This window comes from Onychostruthus taczanowskii, unplaced genomic scaffold, assembly GCF_017590055.1.
Source record: "Onychostruthus taczanowskii isolate IOZ18803 unplaced genomic scaffold, ASM1759005v1 scaffold117, whole genome shotgun sequence".
Classification (NCBI taxonomy): Eukaryota; Metazoa; Chordata; class Aves; order Passeriformes; family Passeridae; genus Onychostruthus; species Onychostruthus taczanowskii.
In genome coordinates this window covers 1,653,318-1,673,593 of record NW_024498318.1, presented here as the reverse complement: position 1 = coordinate 1,673,593, position 20,276 = coordinate 1,653,318, and the positions used below count along the sequence as shown (strand labels likewise).

General features: G+C 45.2%; 1 protein-coding gene across 1 annotated transcript in view; it reads left to right on the top strand.

Moving 5' to 3' along the window:
- Window positions 1-9,828: 9,828 nt before the first annotated feature.
- The window catches only part of ATRN (attractin), a 143,409-nt gene continuing 132,961 nt past the window's right edge, over window positions 9,829-20,276 (top strand). The window contains exon 1 of the mRNA XM_041427574.1: window positions 9,829-10,164. Within this exon, the coding sequence (XP_041283508.1) occupies window positions 9,869-10,164 (296 nt within the window). The 5' untranslated portion in view covers window positions 9,829-9,868. The remainder of the gene's footprint in view (window positions 10,165-20,276) is intronic.

Below are 20,276 nucleotides of genomic sequence, written 5' to 3'. Positions count from 1 at the left end.
ATAGAAGTCAGCCAGACCAGTTATTCTCTTAATGATGAGTCCATGTATAAAAGTTTGGATAAAGTAGTTTCATAAACATTCTATAAATGTGAGGCTCTGTATCCCAGAGATTCCATTGCTAAGGAAACTAATTTAGCCCAAGATGGCTGAACAACAGGGTTTGCATATGTTCTGCCAACACAGTCCCCAGACAGTTGTTAAGTTGATTTAAAGCAGCATAACTTCACCCAGGGAAGCAAGCAGCCCGCCCAGGTCACTTACTGCTGAATGCTGCTGCTCCAGTACTGATTTTGCTTATGGAATCATAGAATCACAGAATGATTTGGATTAGAAGGGCCCTTAAAGACCATCTCATTCCACCTCCTCCCATGGCCAGTGACACCTTCCACTAGACCAGGTTGCTCCAAGCCCCATCCAACCTGGCCTTGGACCCTTCCAGGGATGAGGCAGCAAAAGCTTCTGTGGGCAATTTCTTCCTAATATCCTACCTAACCTGCTCTATGACATGGGAATCTGTTCCACTTTTTCTGTCACTCCAGGCCATTTTTCAAAGTCCCACTCCAGCTCTCTTGGAGCCCCTTTATTCACAGAATATTTGGAATTGGTCAGGTTGGAAGCAACCACAGTGGGTCATCTGGTCCAACTTCCCTGCCCAAAAAGGGTCATCCTAGATTACATGGCACAGGATTGCATCCAGATGGTTCTTCAGTGTCTCCAGTGTCTCAAAGGTCTCCCTGAAGCTTTCTTACCTCCAGGCTGAACAATCCCAACTCTTGCAGCCTGTCTCCAGAGCAGAGGTGAAGTACCATACCATGAAAAGGAGCAGCTCTTCTATAGCTGATGGTATTTGACTGGTATGAAGTTGGAGCTCCCTTTAGGCATGAAGCACAGATTTTTGACAGGGAGTCACCAAAACAGCCCTGGAGCCCAAGGGTGGTGTCTCCTGCCACTGCTGTTTCCTCGGCTGTAGCCAGGGAAGGTGATTAAGGCTTCAAGCAGCTGAGAAATTGGAGCTCAGTATCTTCTCACAGAGGGTGAATACCATTCCAAGATCTGTCCCAAGAGCTGGAAGGAAGCAACTTAATATATGAGCCAGAGGGGAGAGAGAGAAAATTGGTGGTAGAATTGCACCAGCAGAGGCTGGGTATTGTACAGGGTCTGTCTGTGCTGCAGCTGCAGCAAACACACCTGCATCCCTGGAGCAGAGCCTGACCTCCCCATGGTCCCTCTGATGGGGCCATGCCTGTTCCCAGGAAGTAAAAAATGCCACGGGAATGTAGGTACCAGGGGCTGACTGGGAAGGTGTTTCCACCCCAGATATGTGAGTCAGCAAGTGCTAGGCTGCAAGTCAAGGGCAGCAATCACATTTCCTTGTAGCTATGTCGGAGAGGGTTGGGCAGCACTGCTAAACTCCCAGCAGAAAGGGCTGAGGCAAGGAAGTGTTGCACTTCTGGAGCCTCTGCAAATGAGCTGGGGAAGAGGAGAGGATGGGGAGGCACTAATCCAATAGCATGTCCTTCCCTTCCTCCTCTTCCTCATCAGTAAATCTCTCTAGGGAAGGTGAGACCTCCTCAGACATATGTGGCATATGTGGCACCATCTACCTGCCTGTCTGCACCCTCGGGATGGTCTTAGCAGGGTGAGTCTTGCACCCATTGTGGGGCTGCCAGGGCTCTTGCTCTGCCAAACCACCACGGGCACCAGCTGCCCCCCCAGCCCCGACATTAGAGCAGGGGGTCGCTGAGATCAGACACAGCAGAGATGCTTCTCTCTGAGAAACGCAGAATGTCTAGTGGCCCTGAACAATGTGCAGCCTGTCTGCTGTTTTGTCTGGGGTTTGCTTTTGATTATACAAAACTGTCTTGCCTCCCTTTCTTCCTCCCAAGAACGCCCTGAATAATGCTGGCACCTCCCCTCTTTTCAGCCTCTTGCCTGAGCTGAATGTGTGGAGGGTCACATTGTGACTCTGAATGCCTTTTGATATCCTCTTGCTGGGCTCCGTTGGAAGGAAGGCAGGAGACAGAGCTGTTTGTACAGCATTCAGGCTCTCCCTGACTGCATCTAACTTGCTATTGTTGGTCAATGATCTTTCAATTACTTGCTACACTTGGGACTTTGCTCCATGCTTGAAAAAAAGGCTGATGTAGTTAACATGCTCCTTCCAGAGAGCAGGCTGGACCTGGATGATTCCTCTGAGCAGAAGATTTGCTTGCAAACAAAGCCTTTCTTTTTATAGATATTGTGGTTTGAGCATGTAGTTGGCTTTTGCCTTGCAGTAAATTTACTATTTAGTATTAGTTTTCAAAAAAATACCTGTCAGAGACGGCTCGCTGAAATGATTTTTCTGTTCCCAAGACACACAAGTCTTTTGACTTTTTTTTTTTTCCTTTTCCCTCTTTGTTCTTTATACAATACTTTGATTTTCATTGTTAAGGGGGAAGTTATGTCAAAATATGCCAGGACTTTCGAGGAGTGGTTTTGCAGAGATTATAGCTTTGGGCTGGGAGCCACACTTCCCTGGTCTGGCCCTAACTTTAGTACCTGGTCTATATAAATCAACATTTTCCCAAACAGATATCTTGGTTTCATAGTTACCTGACTTGAGGCCATCAAATGCTGCTCTTCAGAGCCTACACATCTTTCCCCTAAAATCAGATGGAGAGAAATGAATTCCATGAATCTCTGTCAAAACATGACCACAAAACAGAAAATCTACAAGAAAGAGACAGAGCACTGCAAGTAACTTGGCTGCTGAGATGCTTTTTGCTGAACCTGGATGGATCCAGCAGCTTTCCTGATTTTACGTATGATCTTTAATGTCCCTTCCTGATTCTACAGATGACCTTTAATGTCCCTTCCAAGTTAAAACATTCAATGATCCTAGGAAGTACTGCTTATTTTGAATTACATGGAAAACCAAACACCAAGCTTTTGTAATCATTAGAGTTCTTCCAGGGCCCTGCACATAACCCAAGTCCACATGATGTTTTCATAGTTTCACTAACCACCGTGTCCTCAACAGCTTTGGAAGAGTGCACTGTTCTTGATTTTCTCTCCCAATTTCTGTGCTTCAACAAAATTTTATTAATAGTTTTCCCCTATCCTAAAAATCTAAAGCAACTATCATATCTAAAAAAAAAATATCATATCTAAAAATCTAAAGCAACAATCTAAAGTAGTTATCATTCTGCTACTCATCATTAATGTGCCTGCAAATCTCTTGACCTTTGTTCCCAGCAGCACTTGACTTACTATATTTCTGCTCTTATTAAGCAATTTTTCAAAGGACCTTTGGCCATCCACATCTAAATGAAGGAAAATGAGAGATCAAACTAGACCTCTAGCAAACTCTGAATTTATACCTAGATGTGCTTAATAATTGGATTTGTATAGTCAAACATGCTCATAGCAGGATTTCCAGTTGGGTGGGTAGAAAATAGAGGGTTTCTGTGCTCACTCCTGCTGTTCTGACATTTGTATCAGCTCAGGAACCTGGGTGGAAAAGCTCTTTGGTATGAGGGGGAATTGCGCCAGTGTGAGGTCTGGGGCAGGATCAAGGGAACCAAAACAAAACAAAGGTGAGTTGTTTGCAGGAAATCTGGAGAGTAAAAAAAAAAATATTAAACAAGTCCTTCAAATGACCCAGTGAGTGTTTTGAAGGAAGAATTGGGGCTGTTCAGCCTGGAGAAGAGAAGGCTTCAGGGAGACCTTCGAGCACCTTCCAGTGTCCAAAGGGGTTACCAGAGAGCTGGAGAGAAACCTTGAACAAGGGCCTGGAATGACAGCCACTGGAATGATTTCCACTGCCAGAGGGCAGGTTAGAGTCAATATTAGCAAAAATTCTTCCTGTGAGGGTAGTGAGGCCCTGACACAGGATGCCCAAAGAAGCTGTTTGCCCCATCTCTGGGAGTGTTCAAGGCCAGGCTGGACAGGGATTGGAGCAATCTGGGACAGTGGCCCCACCCATGTCAGGGAGTGGAACAAGATGGTCTTTAGGGTTCCTTTCAACCTAAACTGTTCTGGGATTTTACGATAAGACCACGAGGTATTTTTTATGTGTAGAGTTGCCTCACACACCTCTGCAGGCAGCAAACAAGCATCTTGAGTGAATACATTTTGGTCTGGGCGTGACCGTGTTCACATTCAGACTTCACTGGTGCTGTGGAAGTGAAACACTTGGAGGTGAAGGAAAGAGGAGTTTTGGGGAAAACGGAAGGACTGTCAACAGAAGAGACAGGGTGCAAGGTGCTGAGGATTTGGGTATGTGGGCAGAGGTTGTAATGAGTGGAAATAGCAGGTTGGGTGTGGAGCAGAAAAACAGTGATGCTGGGTTACAAGATAATTGAAAGAGTTGATTCCAGGCCCTTGGCTAGGGAGTTATTTCTGAAGTTCAGGACTCCTGTGAGCTCATCTCAACAACACATAAAAAGCTTGTACAATGCAGCATTATGCTTATGGTTTCATGTGATTTTTGACCTCTGATATCACCATGACTTGATCCATTTTGATAAACATACCATTGAACCAGCCTCCTAGGGCAGATTCACTGTTTACATGCCTGTGATACCCAGCTCAGCCATGACTCAGCCATCAGCAATGATGTTCTGACCTTATTAATATCAATGTAAATCTTAATGCAGGCATAATTTCACCCCAGAGGCCAATTCATTAATTAGCATGTCCAGATATCCTGTCATTGGGCATATCGAGTGGGTAGTAACTTGGCTTATATACAGAGCAAATATGTGCTGAGTAAATATGGATTCAACTGCACACATAATGACAACAGATGGGGCCATAAATGTTTGGCAGCAAGAATGAACAGAGGTGAGTGTAACTCCTCATTCCAGACCTAATTCAGTGCTGGTGGTACTTGCTTGTTGTATTTGCTTGTTTATAGCTGTCTAAAATCAATGTCCATGGAAACGGTTGTTGAATTGGTTGTTTATTTCACATACTGCATAAAGTTGCGTGACTCATAGAATATCATGGATAGAGTAGCCTGAGTGGGAAAGGATCCATCCACAAGGATCATCGAGTCCAACTTCTGGCTCTGCACAGGACACCCCACCAACCCCACTCTGTGCCTTAGAGCATTGTCCAAATGCTTCTGGAGCTTGGCAGCCCTGGGGCCTCCACAAACCCTGGGGAGCCTGTTAAGTATCTGACCACCCTCTGGGGGAAGAATCTATTCCTAATATTCACCTAAACCTTCCATGACACAGCTTCAGCCATTCCCTGTGGTCCTGTCCCTGGTCACCGGAGTTGTTGCTCTGATGATATGTTTTTAGCTGTGATACAGAGGGCTCTTCCATCCCTCAAAGCAATCCCCTACCTATGTGTAGTTTGCAAAAACACCATTGTCCTGATGTGCCTGTTGCCAGGAAAGGGTATATAATAGATATACCAGTATATCTATTATGAAATATTTTTGTCTTTTGAAATAAAAATAGCCAAGTCAGAACTCTGGGCTAACCTAACTCCTCTCCTTCCAAGCAACATTTCATGTCAGCAAGCGGCCTGTGAATAATTAAAAAAAACAAAACAAAACAAAACAAAACAAAAACTCTAACAACAACAACAACAAAAACCAACCAAAACCAAAACAACAACAACTACAAAAAACCAAAAAACATTTTTGAACACTTTTTGCATGTTAAAATGAAACAGATTAAAGTTAATATAACAATAATTATCTCCTGCAGCTAGTATTTGATACAGACAGTGCCAGGGAGGACAGTGTGATCACTAACAAGGTTAGGAAAGGATTTCTTCTCTTGTGCAACACTCACAGATGTTACTCTTCTCCCAAGTATTTGAGATTTGCCACAGGCAGCTGATGAACACTCTGTTAGGTGGGCTGTTGCTTTATTGTCAGAACTCTCTCTTCCTGTTCTCTTTTACTGGGTGACCCTTCTTAACTCTTTTTTAAAGTGATTTAAAGTTTGCTTGATGGAAAACAACCATCAACCACTGCACAGACCTAACAATTCCAGCTATCTGGTAGAAAACCTTTTGATTCTCCAACTGCAAAAGCCTTTTGAATTGCTAATTTCCCAGGTTGCCCAGGAAAGTTGTGGCTGCCCTATCCCTGGAAGCGTTCAAGACTAGATTGGACAGGACTTGGAGGAATCTGCTCTATGGGGTGGTGTCCCTGCCCACGGCAGGGGGTTAGAACGAGACGAGCTTTGAGGTCCCTTCCAACCCAAACCATTTTGTGATTCTGTGATTCTATGACTTGTAAGGAACTACTGTGGGGAAAAGGGTGGGGAGAGATCAAGGATGGATGGCATCCTGTGCTTTATCCACCTAGCTGGATAAAAACCCACATAAACTGTTGAGCACAGAAGCAGTTTGCTAAATCTGACACCAGTGAAGAGAAATTCAACTGATATCTAGGATGGGAACAATTTCTCCAAGTATATTTGCACTCTTAACCAATGTTTTTACTTTCTGTCTTTTGTGCAACAGAGAGCTATGTTTGGCAAGAAAGGGGGGAGGAGATGTTGTGAAAATATAAGTACTGTTATCACTGATAATTGCAAGTGAACACAAACAGATGCAAGGAGACACAAAGTAGAGGATGGGGGTAAGATTTGACAGCAGATGCCAACCCCAGCCCTGAGCTGGCTATATCTGGCTAATCCATGTGGTGTTTTAGAGTCATACCAGCAACACTTCCACTGGTTGGAACCTTTTGACATCACTTAGTGGGAGCAACTTGTGCTGGCAGCACCTGTGTGACTGGGTTTGGGTTACCAGGCTTTGATCTGGGGGTGGGTCCTGTGAGGAGGTGCTGGAGCTTCCCTCCATGTCTGATGGAGCCATGGAGGGTGTGGGGGTGCAGAGATCCACGTGCAGCTCATGAACACCCACCCCATGGCAGAGCATGGGGATGCCCGAAGGAGGCTGTGCCCCCATGGGAAGCCCACACTGGAGGAGGGGCAGAGTGTGAAAAGTCCAACCCCTGAGGAGGAAGGAGCGCAGTGACAATGTGTGATGGACTGAGCACAGCCCCATTTCCTGTCCCCCTGCACCACCTGGAAGGAGGAGGGAGTGAAGCTTGAGGGAAATTGAGCCTGGGAAGGAAGGAGGAGTGGGGGAAAAGTGATTTAAGATTGGAGTGTATTTCTCGTTGCCCTGCTCAGATTGGATTGGTAATAAATTTGTAATAAATTAAACTGATTTCCTCCATCTCTTTTGCCCATGACACTAACTGGTGACTGATCTCTCCCTGCCCTTATCCCAGCTATGAACCTTTCACGGTATTTTCTTTCCCTGCCCAGCTGAGGAGGGGAGTGATGGCAGTTCTATGAGGCACCCAGTGTCCAGCCAGGGTCACCCCACCGCAGTGACAATCCAGAGAGCAGTGTCATGCACTGCCTGTATCCTGAGCTGGCTGACTCTCAGAGCCAGACTGGCTTTTCTGGCAGCACCTTGGGAAATGACTGGTATCTGAATCCACAGATTCAGGGCATGCTGGCAGTTGCCTGTGTCCCAGGAATATAGATGTATGTTAGAAATAGACTATTTGTGCCTCCATTTCTGTATAGTCTACAAGGGATTTGCAACCTATTTCTCATCACTCACACCTTTTTGGTTTTGGTTGCCTTTGAATACCAGGTCAGCCCAACCCAGCAGTTTTAAACTAAACCCAAGAGTTCATCCTCCTTCTTGAGGCCTCAAGCAGAAAAGGCAAAATCTCTGAGCAATGTTTTTTGCTAGAGATAACTGACTGACAACAAAAAACTAACCACTCTTTAGAATATTTTCTTTCCTATCTGCTCAACACCCTTCGTTGTCCCAGAAACTCACATAGAAATCACTAAAGCTCCCACTGAGAACTTCCTCAGACAGGTAAATAACATTTGAATTTCTAAACACAAATGAACTGTTTAAATATGGTGAGCTGGCTATTTCCACCCAGTCTGCTGTGTGTCTTTGCATTGCTGCATTTAAACCCTGGTCACCCTTTTGGAGAGAAAAATGTGAACAGTATCTTTTTGCCTTTTTTTTTCCCCCAATAATAAATTCTCAGCCATTGACATCTCTCCTCACTCAAAACAAATTGTGTTAGTCCAGACACAATCATATTGCTGGAGACAGACCAAAGGTAACAGTTACACAAGAACTCCAAACACTGTCAGTTTCTCATGTCTTTTTCACTCTGTTAAAAATGAAAGGTCTGAAATTTTCACCCTTCTTGCTGCAAAGGATATCCCTGCTGTGTGTCCAACTGAATTTGCTGCTTTGCCCACAAATTCAGAAGAGAATGACTTTTAACTTCTTTATTCTTCGTTATTGAGGCCTTTGTGTTACAAATTAAGGCCCAGAAATCCTTGGAGATCACTAGCTTGTTTTCCAGGGTAGAAGGGTATCCCGTTTTTCAGATTTTTTTTTTTTCTGCTCATACAACCAGAATCATAAAATCACAGAGTGGTTTGAGTTGGAAGGAATCTTAAATCTCATCTCATCCCACCCCTGCCATGGCAGGGACACCTCCCACTGTCCCAGGTGCTCCAGCCCCAGTGTCCAGCCTGGCCTGGGGCACTGCCAGGGATCCAGGGGCAGCCACAGCTGCTCTGGGCACCTGTGCCAGGGCCTCACCAACCTCACAGGGAACAATTTCTTTCTATTTTGCTTCCTAGGTTGCTCAGAGCCCTACCCAGCCTCACCTTGAACATTTCCTTTTCCCTGCCCTGCGGCCTCGAGGTCTCCCTGTGCCTCAGGCCCACGCTTACAGTGTGTGGGGTGGCTGGGAGGCATTCCCAACCTAGGGAGGACACAACCCCACCTCTGAGGGGACCTTTTCAGGCTCACCTGGGGTACAGTGACACCCCGGGATGCTGGTGGGACAGACCCCCAGCCAAGCTGAGTCCATCGTCCATAGGGGCAGTGGAGCCCAGCAGGGGTTGCTCCATCCCAGGGCAGTGCCCGTGCCCAGTGCAGGGGCAGCCCCAAGCCCCCAGATCAGGATGGACACCAAGGTGCTGGAACATGCCCAGGGAAAGGAACAGAGTTGAGGAAGGCTCTGGAGCACCAAGAGCAGCTGAGGGGCTGAGCCTGGAGCACAGGAGGCTCAGGGGGCCCTTGTGGCTCTGCACAGCTCCTGCCAGGAGGGGACAGCCGGGGGGTCGGGCTCTGCTCCAGGGAACAGGGACAGGAGCAGAGGGAACGGCCTCAGGCTGGGCCAGGGGAGGTTCAGCTTGGACACCAGGAGGAATTTCTTCCTGGAAAGGGCAGTCAGGCCTTGGCAGGGGCTGCCCAGGGAGGTGGTGGAGCCTCCATCATCCCTGGAGGTGTCCAAGGAATGCCTGGATACGGCACTCGGTGCTCCGGGCTGTTTGACAAGGTGGGGAGTGTCACAGGTTGGACTGGGTGATCCTGGAGGGCTTTTCCTACCTCAATGATTCTGATTCTGTAACTTCCATTACTCCTTTCACTGGGGTGGTGCTCGTGTTGTACCTGTGCCAGCTGCTGCTTTCTCACCTGTAATGTTTAACTAATGGGGAGCAGCAAAGGGGCTTTAATTTCACAGCTCAGTTTTAAATTGTCCAATTTCCTGGGAAATGCCATTTCATGGTTTGGGAATTGCCATGTGCTTGAAACTCTGCTTGTTAACCTTGCTGAGACGAGAAACTCACCCCTAAGTGAAGAGCTCTGCAGCTGTAGCACCTAACCAAGAACTGCTTCCACTTTTTCTACACTAGAGACTGTAATTAGTGGAACCGATCCCGTGACTGCGATTCCCTGATCCGCCCCCTCCCCGCCGCCATGGCCGCGGCCTGACGTCACTGGCCCCGCCCTCCCAGTTCCCCCCCCACTCGCGGCCACCGTAGCGGGATCGGCGGAGGCCCCGCGGCGGCCGATGGTCCGCGTTGTGCCGCCGCCCCCCGCCCCGACCCGGCAGCGGCCGCAGATGGCGCGGCGGGGACCGGGCAGGCGGGGCGGGAGGTCACCGGCACCGCCGCCGCCCCCGCTGCTGGCGCTGCTGCTGCTGTTGGTGCTGGGCCCCGCCGCGGCCGCCGGCGAGGAGGTGGCGGTCTCCAAGGAATGCGACAAGCCGTGCGCCAACGGCGGGCGGTGCCAGCCGGGCACCGGGCAGTGCGAGTGCCAGCCTGGCTGGGTGGGCGACCAGTGCCAGCACTGCGGGGGGCGCTTCAGGTGAGCCCCCGCGGGGCGCGGGCGGGGACATGCCCTGCGGTGGGCACGGAGCGCGGGGACGCGGGGGTCCGTGTGGACGGGGCTGAGGGGCTGGTCGGGAGGTGCGGGGCTGCTTCAGGAGTGAGGCGTTAGGTTTGGGGAGCGGCGATAAAAGGCTGGTTCGAGGGTGAGGGGCTGGTTTGAGTGGGGAGTTCGTTTGGACCGTGGATTTGGGGTACGGAGGGGAGCGTGTGGCAGTCACATCAGGGATGGGCGTGAGGGACAGGGCAAGGGAGAAAGGAGAAGACACAGCAGTGGCTCGATGGCCCGGGTCAGGTTGCCCAAAGGAGCACTCGAGGGAAATAGAGAGGTGGGTACGAGAAGCAGGTTTGGGCACTCAGACGGGGTGGGAGGCCGAGGAGGGTCCAGGGATGAGTGAGTAGGGTGGTGGTGGAAGGGGAAGGGCCGGGTGACAGTAAAGGTGACGGGTGGGACCAGGTGAGGTGGAAGGTGAGCGGTAGATGGAAGTGACACTGAAGGTGAGTGGCAGGTCAAGGGAATGGTGAGGGACACTGAGGTGATGATAAAGGTGAGCGGCAGGTCCAGGTGATGATAAAGGTGAGGGACAGGTGCAGGTGACCATAAGGATGCAGGTGTTAGGGCAGGATAGGAGTGTGTTGAGGGGACAATAGGGGCTCCTCTGGGCAGGGAGGATGTGAGCGTGGGGCTGATTCAGGGGGATGGGGGTGTAAAGGGATGGGCAGGAGCCATGCAGGGGGACAAAAGGGATTTGGCTGCAGAGGGAGAGGTGGGTGTGGGGAAACGGGCTTGAGGGATGGTGGCAGCATGGGTGTGATGGGGTGACAGTGTGGAAGGCTTGGTCTGGAGGTCCCCAGAGTAGGTGAGTGGTTAGGCTTCCTGTGGGAGCTCTCAGAGCAATGGGATGTGGATGTTTAGTGCCTCAGTTGGTGAGTACAGGATATTTGTTATGCAGGGAGTTACCTCTAAGTGATCTGAATTTTTGGTGGTGGTTGGCTGGTGTTGCACAGGCGTAACTGGCAATCAGTTGTGATTCTAAAGGGCTGTGTAGGAGCAGGGATGCGTTTGTAGGGCATTGGATCTGTGAGGGTCTGGGTGTGATGGATTGCAGAGCCAGGAAAATGTTTGGTTTAAGTTTTAGTAGGTCCAGACAGAAAATAAAGCTGGAGTGGAGTGGGTAGGGGGGTATATTTTTGGCAGCAGGGTTAGGTTTGGGAACTCATAAATGGAAGTGTAAGGATGGTGGGTGAATGGGGGTGGCTTTGTGCGGGGATGTGGCTGGAGCTGGAAGCCGACAGAAGCAATGAGGAGCAGGTGGACAGAGGAGGACAGCGTGGGTGTGGGGCCAGTTCCTGGGCGGGGAGAAGGTATAATGTGTGGCTGGGACTAGATCATGCTTACAACAGGTTGGAGGAGAAGGACATGCAAGTGGGCGTTGGGGCTGTGTGGAGACTCTAGAGGTGTTTGGAGGGGGGTTAAGGAAGCTCCTCTTGGCAGATCAGTAGATGCTGGTTTTGGTTAACGGTTATTTCAGAAGAGGTATGTGCAGGGGAGTGAAGCAGTATCCTTATGGGAATAGCTGGCATTTGGAAGGCTCATCGTCTGCAGCTGTAATGCTGCTGCGTCTTGTGGAGGGACAGTGGGAATAGCAGCCTGGTGGGAAAAAGCTCCTGGGCTTGTGGGGAGACAAGACTGGGCAGTGGGAGGGGATTGAACAGGACTGAGGGTATTGGGAGAGTCCTGCTGTTTCAGAGTAATTTTTTTGGAAGAAAACAAGGCTAAAGGAGGGCTCTGGGCAGAGGGGTGGATTCCCCTGGCTCTGCACTGATCCAGGCCATGTGCAAACGACTGTGTGTGGGAATGAGGGGTGTCTGCACAGGACAGTAATTTTTGGGCTATATGCTGATGAAAAGTGTGTTTCTGCAATGCTGGGGCCAGATCTTTTAGTATTGAGTTACTCAGTTGGGTTGTGTGTCTGAGGTGTATTCCACTGAATAAGAAAGTGAAAATTTCATGGGAATAGGCTGAGGATGCTCCCTGGCTTCTGTATTATGGCAAGGATTTCTGTAAGATGGTTACTTGCCTTGGATTCGTCAGCTGTGGCAGTGAGAGCCAGTGTGTGTGTCTGCATGCATTAGATGAATTCCCTGGCAGGCCTGATTCCTGGAAAAGAAGGAATCAGAAATGAGAAAAGTAGGATTATCCTAGGGAGTGACTGCTTTCTTGGGAGCTACTGAAAGTACCAAGCACCCTTCGATGATGTTCCTTGTGGATTTGGGAGGAGGGTAACTGTCCATATAACCTGAACTCATGGAAGAAAAATACTTTAATTTTTTTATTCATATTTATTGACTGTCTGTAGATGACTGTGTGTTGCAAACAGTTTCAAAGGGGTTTTGTATAGAAATTATTCCAGGCTAGGCTTGCTCTGGAAGTCCAGACCTGCCTTTTTAATGTCTTTTTGCCACTGTCATGATAAGCATTTTCTTTTAGCTGGGAGAGTGCTTTAAGAAATAGCCTCATACTTGTTACTTTCTTGGAGAAACTTGGATATTTGTGATTTTAAGGGGACTGGATTTGAGAGGCTTCTTTTCCGAATGGTAATGCCAGGTAAAAAAAAAAGCATTGGTATATATTCACTGCTAATAGAACCTCAATTTTTTATCCTCTTACCTCTTTTGATAAAACTTTTTTCTTTCTCACATACAATTCTAATCTAAAATTCTGCCTGAAAATATAATACATGCTTTTCTCTGTAGATGGTTTATTTGTCTGTTTATTAGTTTATTAAGGAGTAGAAATTTCTAGCTATGTTTTTAAACTTGGAGCTCTGAGAAATGCAAACAAGCAGTGTTCATAGTTTTGCAGTCATGTGTCTTCTTTCACATGCCTTGAGTTTGCTCTGTCTCCTGTCAGAATTGGCTCTGCAGGAGGTTTTTGTTTGGTTCAGGGTTGTCCAGAGTTTGGCTTTAAAGGACTTAATGTGTTATTAGATGCTGAAGGTACAAGTGGGAAGTAGAAGAGCAGGTGAAAATTATTTTCTAAGTGCAGTGTATTCTATGTGCTTATCTGCTGGATTGAGAGATGTAATTAAATTTGGCATGTTAATCATCCTATCTTATCTAGATGTATATGATGACTGTATTTGTGGCCTTGACTGTTTTCATTTACATTGTAAAGATACACCTTGTGCTTCACTGACTTACTAATCTCTGACATCTTCTTGTGTTCACAGTGGAGGATGAACATTGTATCATCGAGTTGCAGTCTTCTAATATTCCGTTTCCCTTTTTCCCTGGGAAATCCTTTATTTAGACTGCAGTTAGATATATGAGTAACACACCCCGGATCAGTGGTGCTTTTCAGAGGTGGAAGGCTGATTTAGGAAGGACTTCAGGTGACTGTTTTTTAAGGTGTGGAACCAGCCACTTTAGTTGTTCAAAGATAACCATCTTGGTGTTGATGGAAGCTGAAACAGAAAACACAGAATGTGCCTGATGTGCTTGTGTCTTTTATTTCAGTGCAAACCTCCAGAGGGCTCTGGGCTGGCTGGAGACTACTGTGGGCTTTGAGCTGCCATGATATGTGCAGGAGAGGAGCTGCTGCTGGGAGGGATGAGAAATTCCCTAGTCACAGAGCTGCACCAGCATCCTGAGATAACATTTGGAGCAATGGGAGCTTGGGAACTCCAAACTTGAGAGTGAAATTGGCAGCATTGATTATTGTACAATCAAAAAGATGCTGCACGCTTTGTTAACAGACTCTTGAAATCACTGTCTGCAGCTCAGTGACACAACCTCTCATCCTGCCCAAGCTGAGTTGTCAGCCAGCTGCCTAATTAGCAGATGGAATTAAAGGTGGAAAAGTCCTCTGAGATCATCCAGTCCAGCCTCCTCCCAGCACTGCCAAGACCACCACTAACCATATCCACATGTTTTTGAGCACTTCCAGGGATAGGAACTCAGCCACTTTCCTGGGTAGTCTGTTCCAGTGCCTGACCAACCTTTCCATGAAGACATTTTCCCCAGTATCCAGTCTAACCGCCCCCCTGCCCAGAAGTGCAACTTGAGGCCATTTCCTCTTGGTCCTGTCTCTTGTTCCCTGGGAGTAGAGCCTGACTCCTCCTGGCTGCACCCTTCTGTCTGGGAGTTTTAGGGAGTGAATGAGAATGAGCTCTTTTCATTCTAACCCCGAGTTTTTCCAGACTGAACCCTCCCAGCTCCCCCAGCTGCTCCTCACCAGACAAGGCAGGTAAAACACATAACAAGAAATGACCTCTGGTTCAGTTACATTTATTGTCCTGAGATTGTAAAGGGTTGGATTAACAAATTCAGGATAATGATTGACTTCTTGAACACTTAGTGTATGTGGATTGTGTGTGTAGGCTCACTGATGGGCAGTTTGATGTCTGATGGTAGCTGAAAATAATATTTTGACTGTATAATGAAATACCAAATTATTCCAGGAATATGGATTTTGTATGTAAAGGCACTAGTGCTCCTTTCATGGTAATACTCTTTTGGTGGTGGGAGATGGCAAATGCTAAGCAGGACTTAACCATGCAACCTGACAGCTGGGGAGTAAAAAACTTTCTGGAGTGTATCCTTTAAACTTCCTTTTTAGTAATATAATGGGAGCAGTTATGTGTTGCTGGTTAAATGTTATGAAGGACTTGGTGGTAGTAGAGCGTGCTTGGCCAAAGAATATTACAGTGAAGAGGAATTTTATCTCTAGGTTTGTGTAAATCACTATCTGAGAGAGCTGTGAGCTGGAAAAGAACTATCACAATTCTCTTTGTTAAATAAACAGGAACTTTTGGTTAAAAGCTTAAATACAAACAATTGTCTTTAAGAAGCTACCTGAGGCAGTTTGTAGATTTAAGAAGGTCCGGAAGATGCTTAGTAGATCCAAGGATGTTGTCAATTTCAATCAAATCAGTTTAAGTGCTCAAATTAGATCTGGGGCCTGCATTTGTGCCTGATCCCCATTCTGTTCCTCCCTTTTCATTAGGATATTATTGTGCTTTAAAATGATTTTGTCTTCCATGCTGCTTAATGAAAGACTTGCTCGAACACTGTGCACTGGTAAAAAAGAATAAGCTATTCAAGTTGGAAATACTTAAATATCATCAATTTTAATGAATACACTGAGAAAAAAAGAACAATTATATGTTTTTATTTAGTTCTTGGAGGTATATGTGGCTATCCTTATGAATGCATATCTGTATTTCTGTCTATCCATACATGTATATAATATATAAATATTATCTGTTTTGTGGCTTGGAGCAACCTGGTCTAGTGGAAGGTGAAGGAGGTCTTCAAGGTCCTTTCCCACCCAGACCATTCCATGATTCTGTTTAAATGTTCTGTTCCTTGAGAAACTCATTGGTAATATTTAATCTGAATTCTCTGTTATTGCTCCTCTCACTGTTTTATTGGACAATCTGATCTTTTACTAGGGCTGTTTTAAGAACAAAACTTCATGTGAAATAATTCAGTATTTTTGAAATATCTGAGTTCTGCATTTTTTTGCCATGCACTAAACGAGCACCATAAATATTTGACTTGCGGGAGGTTTTGTTAATGTTTGCAATAAGCTCACTGCTTATTTTCAGTCTGCTTTATAGTAAGGAGGCAGTAGTGGAGAATTCAGAGCAGTCAGACAAAACAGTTCATGCTAGATCCTCCCCATCATCGTTGCCTCACACACATCCAGTGCCTTGCCTTTTGGAGCTTTAGTTGTTGGAATTACTGAACATTCCATGTGTGAGAGGAGTAAGTCCTGTCCTGTTCCCGTCCTCCTGCTGAGCAGATCTGAGCATGAGACCTCCTGGAACAGAGCAGATAAAGGATAACATTCCTGTGCCTGCCAAGTCCAGGAACATATCACTGACTGGGACTTACAAACACCTCCTTATCTGCAGTGGTCACAATTTGTCTCATTTCTCTGTTTCTGTAAGTATCAGGGAATACTTGCCTGAGTCCCTTAGCAGTTGTCTGACACTGCTCTAGATTTTTCCAGTATTTCAGTCTCAGTTGTTCTTTTTGTTTTGGATGCAAAGTAATCATAGAATGGTTTTGGTTGGAAGGAACCTTAAAGCTCTTCTCATTCTAACCCCCTGCCGTGGACAGGGACACCTTCCACTAGACCAGGTTGCTCCAAACCCTTCCAACCTGATCTTGAGCGCTTCCAGGAATGGGGCAGCCACAGCTTCCCTTGGAAACTAATAAAATAAATTCAGGTCCAACCAGGTGTTTGTTACCATCTTCATCAATTTACGTTTAACATAAATAACTTACATTGAAATACCAAAAAATGACCAAGATTAGCACTATTTTCACAGCAAATAGTTGCTTTCTTTAATTGAGAAAAAAAATCTAAGACCAGTGATCCTTTGATCCTATGTCCTGATAAATTTAAATAACATTTGAAATGTATGTGATGGATTTGACTTTCCTGGCTTGTTCCTCTGAAGCTTTTGTGAGCAATCAAATTTCAAACCCTGAGCTGCCTGCACCTAACTTGTTTATGAAATCCATGCTGAAAATCCTATATTTAGGTAATGCTGCTGCTGACCAAGCTCTTGTATTACTGTATTAGGATACCCTTGGGTCCTCTTTTCTTGAACGGTTTCCTTGAAGAATTTTTTTCAGATTTGAAGTTCTAAGCACAGCACTTAGAATTACCTTCTTGACCAGACAGAGCTTTGCTTTTTTTTTCCTGCACTCAAAATACTCCCTGCAAGTAGGAGCTTTTAAATCACATCTTCTAAAGCATAGTGAAAAAACAGAGTAAAACAGGCCGAAGATGGGGTTGAGAATGGTGTGATTTTGGAAGCGAAGTAGTTTTGGGGGAGGAGGGAGCTTCTCCAAACTGGAATTTGCCGTAAGAAGGACCACAGCAGGTTTATGCCAGTGCTTTGTTCTTGCACAGATACATGCTCACATCTGCCCATTAAACCACTACAGCATCTTGGAAGCTGGGCTGGGATATTTGGTGATCAATTTTACAGCAATGAACAGAGATGTTAATTTGCTTTTGTGCACGATTTTGAATTAAATACTCATTTAGTCACTGAAACACTGGAGCAGTAACCATGTTTGCTTTTTGTTTCCTGCGTTTGTTCCCTTGCTTGGTTTATGGCTGATCCTCACAGAAGTTCCTTTAGATCTACTTGAGACAGTCACTTTTCCTCCTTTTGCTTAAAAGAAATATTTATTTGATGGAGAGGCAGGTTGCTTGCCAGGGTTTTGGTGGATGTGTGCTGCATACAGATGATTCCAGGCATGGTTTGGGCTTGAATGGGAAATGCTTGGGATATTCAGACCGTAAGGGCTCTGTCCTTATTGCAGAGTTGTGACATCATTAGGGTTGTTAAGAGCCCTTAATTGCACACAGAACAAGCTTTATGTAGCAATCTGATAACCTAAATTTGGGACATTGGCATAGTGGGGGATTTGGAGAATAATTAAAGGAAAATGGACTCTGTTTTGGGCTGATAAGAAGTGTCTTAGTGTATCTTGCGTGGTGAAGAAGAATTTAAATGTTTTACTGATGAACTGAGCAATATTCCTTCTAAAGAGGGGCAGCTGATGAGAACAGATTGCAAGAAGTACTTCTCAGATACCCCAGGATCTGGAAAATCTTCTTGGTCCTGGTTGTGGCTTCACTTGATAAAAGAAGTTTCCTGCAGTATCACCAGATTCACAATTTTCAGTTCCCTGAAAATGCAGAAGTGGAATTAAGCTGGTTTAAGGGACACCATGCTGACAGAGGTGGTGTGGGCATTCCAGCCAAGGGTTTTCTTGTGTGTAAACTACCTTTTATTCCCTGCTGTGCCTGCTGGGCTCACAGCTGCAGAAGTGAAAGCACTGTTGTACACAAACTTAGCTCAGGTGTGCTCAGTGCATGTTGCAAAAATTTAAATAGGAGGTTGTTGCTTTGTGTATGTACACGGTGTTATGCATCACCTTTGGGGTGAAAATTATCCATAATGACCTTTACCATGAGACAGTGCTGCTCAGCTTTATGCAGGATGTACAAATACAGCTATGAAAATCCCAGATTTTCTATTATTTGCCTTTGCCCTCTGTTTCCTGATTCTCAGAAACCTTCTTTTTTTTTTTTTTTTTTTTTCTTTGCTAGTTTCTGTAAGCTGAAACAAAAAAAAATAAGGAAAGTTTGCTAGAAAAGCACTCTTTGGAAGACTTTCTTATTAGTGTTTGTATTGCTTGAAAATTTAATATCGGTCTCCAGGGTGGTGATTGTCTACTCAAAGGATAAGAAGCTTGGCACAGATGAATTAGCATTTTTTTGTAAACTCCTTTTATAAACTCAAATGCAGAAAGTGAGAGGTATTTTTCCATTCAGAAAATTTAGGTTGGGTTTAATATTTTTTCATGGCAAAGGGAAGGAATGTCTTCAATTACTTTGTGATTAAAAGCTCTTTAGTTTTCAGTCATTGCAATGAAAAAAATTACTCCTGCAGTGGATTAGCTGTGTATTGAGTGGCTTTAGTGTTTTTGGTTTTTGTTTGTTTGTTTGTTTTTGGTGGGTTTTTTGTTTTATGGGGGGTTTTTTTGTTTGTTTTTTTTTCCCTCAGTTTCTTTGTGCTTGTGTCATTATCTCTTTCCTGCCACAATTTAGTCATTTTCCACATGTTGGTGTCAAGGCACTGCTCCCAGATATTTTGAATGTAATTGCATATCTAGGGAAAATCTATGATTCAGGTTTACCGTGAGCAGAGTTTTTAGACTTCATTGCTTGTTATGATCAAGAACGTGTTTGAGTTCCTCTAAAATAAGTTTTTCAGGGTGGTTTTGTGAAGGTTTTTTGCAGCAAGGTGCAACGTGTTTCCTGCCAGAGTTGTGCACCTGTCTGCTTAATGATTAATTTACACAGTCCATCTCCCATTAATCCAGAGTTGAGAGTGTCACTTGAATTTTATAGTGATTTCAGAGCTTAGATCTCTCATGTCTGCTTGCTGCATACTTTGATCTTGTGTGAAATCAGCAAAGGTGATGCTGCAAAGATTTCCAGCCTTTGCAAGATCTGAGTTGCAGAGTAGTGTGGAACTGAAGCGCTGGCTGGGCAGGCCAGTGCTACAAAAAAAAAAAAACCAAACCAAAACAAAACAAACAAACAAAAAAATACTGCTGTATCCAAATTGTGAGCATAGATTGAAGTTGCTGGTTTGCTGGAAGCGAAGTATTGAATTCCAAATAATGCAGTGAGAAATAATTTGTTTTGAGGTCACTAGTAATTTTAATTTTAATTTTTTTCAAGGGGAGATCAGGAACAGGCAGAATTGTAGGGTAAGTTGCTTATAGTTTTGTTGAAAAAGTTGAAGTGTATTGTTCAAGATACATAAATGCAGATGCAAACAGAGTGTATAGTTGCTGCTTCCTTGTTTGACCGTGTGTCAGTGCACTTCAGTTAAGGGATTGATTTCTTACACTGAAACACATAACAGGCAGCTCTATAAATTTGGGTCAGTCGGTGTCTTTCTCACAAGCACAAGTTGCAGTGACTCTTTAAAGTTACTGGTTTTCGTTTTGGGAATAGTAATGGGTGTTTAAATATGCCCTCGTTCAACTTCTGGAGGATGAATCATTCTGAGGAGGTGTTGATGTAGTTGAAAGTCAAAACCAGGATTTGACTTCCCGCCTATGCACACTTTTTCTGAAACATCCATACTAATATTACTGGAATTTTAAATTTTCTTGTGGATACTTTGATAGTCTGTTAACTTGTTTTATCTGAATTTATGTGATGAGCCCAAAGAAAACTCTAGAGCTACTGAAAGCTTGTTAAACCAGTATTTTGTGGATCATTTGCAGCTTTTCTCAGTATCTGAGCTGATGAAAATTTCTTGGACAGTGGGCAAATGTCAGTACCAGCAGAATTCCCTTATGTGAATGGTACAATAACAATTCCTATGCAAGTTTGATGTTTGAATATGAGAGGATGGGGATTTGGATTTCTGGTAAAACAGGAATGTGTGGTCTGGCTGGAAAAGCTGAAATTACTTTATAGCCCCTAACTTTACTGTTCCCTTGAGAATAGATGATCACAGATTTCAGGAATCAATACAG